The sequence below is a fragment of the Phyllobates terribilis genome, unplaced genomic scaffold (assembly GCF_046119375.1).
Source record: "Phyllobates terribilis strain yellow unplaced genomic scaffold, ASM4611937v1 Scaffold_9__5_contigs__length_417890890, whole genome shotgun sequence".
NCBI classification, from domain to species: domain Eukaryota; kingdom Metazoa; phylum Chordata; class Amphibia; order Anura; family Dendrobatidae; genus Phyllobates; species Phyllobates terribilis.
Window position 1 is genome coordinate 372,859,144 of NW_027362769.1, and position 7,561 is coordinate 372,866,704.

Genomic DNA, 7,561 nt, shown 5'->3' on the forward strand with positions numbered 1-7,561 from the left:
AATGGCTTCTTCCTGGCAGAGTGGCCTTTCCGCCCATGTTGATACAGTACTCGTTTCACTGTGGAAATTGACACAATCTTACGAGCTTCCGCCATCATCTTCACAAGGTCTTTTGCTTTTGTCCTTGGGTTGATATGCACATGTCGGACCAAAGCACGTTCATCTCTGGGACACAGAACCAGTCTCCTTCCTGAGCGGTATGATGGCTGGACATTCCCATCTCGTTTGTACTTGTGTATAATTGTCTGTACAGATGAACGAGGCACCTTCAGGTATCTTGAAATTGTACCCAAGGATGAGCCAGACTTGTGCAAGTTCACAATTCTCTTCCTGATATATCGGCTGATTTGTTTAGACTTTCCCATGATGCTACACAAAGAAACAGTGTGTTTCAGGTGTGCATTAAAATACCTCCACAGGTGTGTCTCCAACTCAGAAGCTTCCAAACACATGACATCATCATATGGGCAGTCCAGAATTGTTTAAAGGCATAGTAGTCTTAGTGCACGTAAACTATTGACCTAAAACGGGAAAGGTTTATTCTGATTTCATGTTAGATATTGAGAAAAACATGCACTTAGATTGTGAGTCCCAATGGGGACAGTGCCAATAATGTCTGGAAAGCGCTGTGGAATTAATGTCGCTATATAAGTGAGTAAAATAAATAAATTGTCTTTTTATATAGCGTATGTAAACTTCTGGTTTCGACTGTATATATTAAAATATATAAATAGATTTTACTAATATATCTATATCCTTTTTTTTCCTCTCTATGGTGACCCAATAATCCGGAATATATAATAACCTGCCACCACTAGATACCAGATTCCATTCATTTTATTGTATATATGCTGCTATAATCCAGATATTTTACATCATCTCCACACCACAAATTGTATGGACAACCAGGAGGTCCAAAATAAATCTGATGTGGAGAACATATGTTATACCAGGACAGGCAGGGGTTAAACACACATTCCTAAAAGAGGCTCAGACATAAAGTGCTCACCACCCCCCAGCAATAGCAGGAATGCAGCAGGGCTCAGGTCAAAAACATTGCTCCATTTCCGCATCCCCCAACACCCATATTATAAAAAGGGGCAAGTCCCATGTAAATGGGAGATAAAACCCTCAGGAAAAGAAGGCCAGAAGATATAAGGAAGGCGTAGGATTTATTTTAAACGGTCATTTTCCATCTTTATAAATGAGTATTATTGGACAGTGCTGGTAATAACAAGCACTTTTGCCGTTTACTGCTTAGTAAAATTTGACGCCGTTCTTGAGATATGAGCACTTTTTCTTTTGTTTACAGCTCATTGCCTTGGAGACCAACCACCGCTGCTGCCTAGCTTTCAAGCACTGGCGCACTCGAGCAATCCCGGCCAGCTTCAAAACAGCCCTTACGATCTCAATAGATAAGATCTTGTAAGCGCTGAGCATGTTCTGCTGTCTTGCAGAGGTGGTCGGTCTCCAAGGCAACGAGCTGTAAACAAAAGAAAAAGCGCTCATATCTCAAGAACGGCTGAAAATTTTACTAAGCAGTAAATTGCAAAATTGTTTGTATTTACCAGCACTATCTGATAATACCCATGAAGATGGGAAATGACCCTTTAAAGGGGTTTTCTGAACTTGCATCATAATTTCCTAAAACTACTAACCTTTCAGTCACATGACATCATCTGTTTCATTGGTTGCGTCCATAGCTCAATGTTTAAACCACGATGTGAGACGTCGGGGGCGGGGGGGGGGGATGTTCTGCCAGTTACCATAGAACCAGGATCCCTATCAACTAGTGGCTTCCCTCTCACCAGCACCGCCGGCGCCATCTACTGGGGGGGGGGGGGGGAGTGCGTTCTACCATGTGGTATACTTTGAGACATTCCGGCGCGGGGCACAGAAGCTCCCAACATTCCGACGCGGGGCACAAAAAAAAAAAAAACATTCCGACATGGTATACGGCTCGGTACTTGAGTATACACCGGCTTTGAGACGCTTTTAACCGTCATTATCTGTTACATAATTACAAGCAGCGGGAGATTCCTCCGCAGCGTAGACGCTGCTGTACTCAACCACAGGAAGATCTCAATAAATCATGGCAGCGCTGCAGAAGGGAATATTCTCCTCCACTCCTAGCAAGGATGATGGAGGACAGGACTAACCTTGACACTGGAATCCCTGCTTCCCGAAACCCCTGCAAGACAAGAACAGATAGAGAGCGGATTACACCACTGTGCGGCATTAATAGTCAGGTAGAATAACATTTCTGCAGCTCATGTTTGCACGCAGCATAAATGTACCGCTATACATACACACTATGACATGTGACATCCTAGCAGCGCAATCCCATAGTAGGAACAGCGCCACCTACAGGAGAGTCAGAAAGTCCCCAGCTTCCTGTGTAAGGCAACATGTGTCTGTCTATCTCCATTATAGGGGTATTCTGGCTATGCAAATCATAATCGGAGCAGGTTCTGCAAACCCCTTCAATCAACTGAATAGAAGGACTTCTCCCCCAGCTGCAATCTGAGGAGAGCACCACCAACTCCATTTAACTCCTCGTGGCAGCAGATACTCATTTCTTTTATTTTACTGGGAGGGGGGAGCTCTTCTTCGGGTTTGGTAGAATAAAAAGATGCAAATTTCATTCAATAAACTTTTAAAATGTCGCACTTTAGTTTATAACTGCAGCCAAAATAAATTAACACATTTTGGATAGATTTTCTGCTTCTACTAGAGTACAAGTGAGCAAAAACATTGCACCATTTCAAAAATTGCAAATGACGAATAAGGGGAAAAAAATACATAATGACCAAAAGAAAAAAAAAAAAAAAACCACACAAAAAGGTTAACTTCTTTTTCTTTTTTTTTTTTTTTTTTTTTTTTTAAGTGCAAATTAAATATATAAAATTTATAAAGAGCAAATGCAAAAAACATTATTAGAAGCATTTTTACTCCAGAAAAGAAGACACGAAAGCAATGATGATTCAGCCCCTTTGTGTTTCAATAACTCACAATTTACAAGAACTCGCCCTGCTGACAGTGAATGGCATCACAAACCTAATATCACAGCAGAGAGTTTGCTGCAAAAGGTATCCAGTCTGGAAAATCCTCTGTGAGCTAAACACATAGGAAATAAAGTCCAGGTCATCTACCCTCACTGGCAACTCAGCTTTAAGGCTCTGTTCACACACGAGCTAGACATGTGGCAGAAAGCCAATGCTGACTCTAGGATTCCTGACGCAGGTTTTCGGACCTGTGCTGCTGTGTGCGTGCAATAGTAACCCATCCCCCACGGGGATGAGCCCCCTTACCATCCACTCTGATTCCGTTACTGATTTCGGTGTCGGATTTTCTTCTGCAGCAGAGATATAAATTCCATGCAGAAATTTTCTGCTACATGTGAAAGTGGTTGCAGAAAACTCCTGATGCATTAGGGCTCATGCAGTCGTCCGTGTGACGCTTGGGTCGGGGGAGCTGCGGCCGATCCCTGCTCGGGCCCATCCCTGCTCGGGCGCCTGTTTGAGCCTTTGCGAATGGTCAAATTTGGCAAGTAATTTCCATCTCGAAATCCAACATGTGAACAGGGAGTAAGAAGTATCAAATCAGGATAGAAATTTAAAAAAAAATAAATAACGTTAAATATTCCCATTCTATACCATCAAGCAGAGATATTGAAAACGGGAAAATAATGTGAATTAGAAAGTTGCTAAACTTCTATAACGCAGTGATAAATATATTTAATGGGCCTCCCAGTAATCATGAGAATGGCGTGGTGCTGCCCTTGAAAGAGATTGGTGGTCTGTGGCTTTTGGACCCCTGACCTGTGAACCACCAACATCCCCAATCTGCCGCCATGTGTGTAATGCTCTAACAATGACATCGCACCTACTGAACAGAAGAGGCGCCAGAGATGCCGGCAGATAGGAGGTCCACAGGGCTCCGATGTGACCGCTGGACCAGGATCCTGACAATCTTTTCGCTCATCAATAGTAACCACCGCTCCATTTATTTCAATGCCTCCAGAGGTGGTCACTCGTTCGCTCACTTCAACAACAATAGTAAAATACACAATAAAATTTTGGATTTTAGGCATATGACACCGGCTGTGCAATACTGAGCAGCCTCCTGGCATTGGTATCTACTGCAGCACCGGGCGCACGCTGGCACCTGCCCATTCCAGGTCATAGATCCATCCCGCTGCCCATCATTAGCCCTTTATTTTCCTTAATGCCCATTCAATCTAGTCCTGGCCGGAGCTGCAGAATATCACCGCGGTGCCCGGCTGGAATACAGATCCCCGCACTGCAGACAGGCAGCATTGTTACAGCGAGCCGTGAAGTAAGGAAGCAGAGCGTACGCTGCAGCAAGAAAAGCTGGGCAGGAAGCGAGCAAACAGGTGGAGCAGCCGCCTCCTATATGGGCTATGGCTTCCCCCGAACCTGCTAAGGAGGGTGCAAAACACACAGACAAAAAAAATAACTCCTAATGCCCCCAGAGAGGGCGCCGCTATCTGCAGATCAGGCGGTGGTCTGACTGTAACGACTTCCTCATGTGATCTGTACAGTGGAGCAACGAGAGTCGCTTATAAGGAAACTGCACACGTAGCAATTACCCAATAATGGACGCACCCCAAGATTACAGGTTTAGGCCAGGCGGAGCTGGCAAAGCAAGGGATTTCCATTCCTGCAAGCTTAAAAAGGGGTTTCCTACACATGCAATGCAGGGATGTCATACTGCAGGGTCCCCAGCTAAGGCCAATCTGCTCGCCGTCACTATCACCAGCTATTATAATCAAATACAAAGATGCTCCAGTCCCCCACAATGAGTGCGGGGACCCCCTTTATGGTGTCCATACACCCCAATAGGGCATAAGGATGCAGGTTGGCTACATTACGAAACCCCATTTTTTTAGAGGATCTGTTAGCTTTTTTTGACATGTCAATTTTTGGAAATACTTGTATTCCCCATGAAATGTTAATGCTGGAGCATCCTTTTGTAAGATTTGAAGCCCCCTCTGTTATTCTGCCAGGAAAAATACCAACATCTGGATGGTTCCCCTCATATATAAGGCGGCACTTTCTGAAAGTGTCAGCGTGTAAGGTCACAGGGGAATCGAAAAGCTCGGGTGTGTATCATTCAAGTATTTCCAGGAGGAGTAACAGAGGGAACATCAATGCAGCTCTGTAAGAAAAGATGCTGCAAAATTGCAATTTCGAAGCGGTGGTATATGTGCAGTCAAGGAATGTGGCACCAGCGGAGACATCCACAATCGGCTGCTGGCAGTGGATGAACCGCTATGGCAATAAGATGCAAAGGGGAAACCCCAGTTCTGGCGGGAACTAGAACAAATGGGATTCCAAGCGCACCCGGGACGTGAACTCGGCACTGAAATTGCGCATAAACAGTCAGCACAAGCCGCCATCGAGTACCGGGAAATGTAGGGCAATAAGATGTAAAGCGCAGACACACGACATCACGGTCCTGTCACTTCCTGCAGGATCTCATCACCATAGATCTATGGAGGAGGGGAGCATCCAGGTACCCATCAGCTTTCAGGTGCACCTAGTCCCTCCACTATGATGGGGATTTAAAAAAAAAAAAAAAAAATGGTCAAATGAAACCAATTTTCGAAAGGTGAATTTTTAAAGGGTAGGTTTCATTCACTATAAGCCGCTAGCCCCTATATAAACCCCCCATCCTTCCCCCGACCAGGGATGCAGCTCCATTCATTTCCATCTACAGAGCTGTCAACTGCACTGCAGCTTCTCCGACCCTGCAGGAGGGGGGACGAGGGGCTCATGGGATCCCCCCTATCACCGAGATTAGCTAATAAGGCAATCTGACACTGCAGGAGGGGGGAACGAGGGGCTCATGGGATCCCCCCTATCACCGAGTCGGGCTGATAAGGCAATCTATAGGAATACAATATTCCAGGAAAGCGCAATTGTCATTAGCGTGGCCGTCCGCAGGATCGCTCGCTCGTCTCCCTGGTGTGCGCGCTCGTGTAACCCCACAATGTGACTGCAGCGCACTAACGTCCCCGCAGCGGCCACCGATAAATAACCACTTGGCCTCTTCTAGCACCACAATGGGCATCCAGGAAAAGGGAAGCGTGCGCAGATATAGCAGAGCCGAGACGGTCATTGTGACAATGCAGGCATGTTAATGTTGCAGATCACGACAAAACCAGCTCTGCTGCATCCACTTCATGGTGCAATAACTAAGCAAACTGATACAAAATTGGAGATAATTGAAGTCAGTAATCCGCTTATCCCCCCTCCAACCCCCAATGCCAGCGTAAACTTATTGATCGTATATAGATTGGCGAGATATTATGTAGCAATCAGTAAAAGGATGATCCATGGCGGGTTCAATTGAGATTTAGAACCATTTTTAGCACCCATAGGAAATATACTTATGGGAGACGTGAAGCATTTGCATCTACGCTGGCCCTTTAAATCCAGTCTCGGATGCAACATCTCAACCCCTGATCAGTTCCGCGTTGCTTCCCCCTTTCTAATTATCGAAACGTTACGCCGGAAATCCCATATAGGCGCCGATATCTTACAAAATTGGATCAACTTTTTGTCATTTATGTGAAATGGGGCAGTGAAATTGGCAGCCATATGCATCAGCCCCCTTTTATAGGATGCACCGTTTATTCCCCCTTGTATGACCCTTTGTGTCAATAATAGGAGATCATCGGCGTCTTTTAGCCGCTTAACCCCCATACCGATGCCAACCTAAACTTGATCATCTATGGATCGGTGCAATGTTATATGATGCATTGGGAGAGATCAATAACCGGGATGAGCCGTCAATCATTGATACAGATAAGGAAGGGGTTAATAATTGCAAATAAATTGTACAAGAAGCAGCGATTATATATATATATATATATATATATATATATATATATACAGCATGCAATATACAGACAGATCGGTCGTGGTCGGCTTCCCCTCCCCCTCACCAGATGAAGTCGGTGCAGTGGCTGCAGAATGTCGGCTGCTTGAAGAAGCGCGCAGTGAACTTGTGGTCCTTGACCTCATGGACGTTTTTCTGGCGGAGGGCGCCCTTCCTGGCGAAGCGTACGGTGGTGTCTTCGGCCTCGTCGGCGCCTGCAGGGTCAGCCATGCCGCTCCGGTGCTCGGTGCTGTGGCCGCTGCTGCTGATGCTGGAGGCTGCGCGGTGTCTCCGCTCTCCCCGGGCGCACTGCGCTCTCACTGCCGCTCTGCACACAGCTGCTTACCAAAGCGACGCCTGGGAACGCCCCCTCATCTGCATAGCCGCGCCCCCTTAAGCGCACTCTGACACGCCCACAAACAACACGCAGCAGCGCCGCCAGCCTGCATCTGTCAGAAATGTCCGCACATCGGAGCGATGGGGAGGGGGAATCCGGGGTCAGACAGCGATGACAAGTGACAGGGAGAGGACATGAACTGAAATGATGCAGAGGAGACAGAGATGCACTTTATCAAAAGGCTCATTAAAAATGGTGCAATGTCTTAAAGGGGTTAAAAAAGTGTTTTTACCAACAGCTAAAAAGGGGTTAAATGAA

At 46.0% G+C, this 7,561-nt stretch overlaps 1 protein-coding gene across 2 annotated transcripts in view; it reads right to left on the reverse strand.

Annotated features, from left to right (window-relative positions):
• The window catches only part of PRKCB (protein kinase C beta), a 116,335-nt gene extending 109,075 nt beyond the window's left edge, over positions 1 to 7,260 (reverse strand). For both annotated transcript variants that reach the window (XM_073648328.1, XM_073648327.1), the window contains exons 1-2: positions 6,974 to 7,260; positions 2,160 to 2,191 (exon numbers count right to left, since the gene is read on the reverse strand). In XM_073648328.1, coding sequence (XP_073504429.1) covers positions 2,160 to 2,191; positions 6,974 to 7,137 — 196 coding nt within the window. In that variant the 5' untranslated portion in view covers positions 7,138 to 7,260. The remainder of the gene's footprint in view (positions 1 to 2,159; positions 2,192 to 6,973) is intronic.
• Between the last annotated feature and the right edge of the window lie 301 nt (positions 7,261 to 7,561).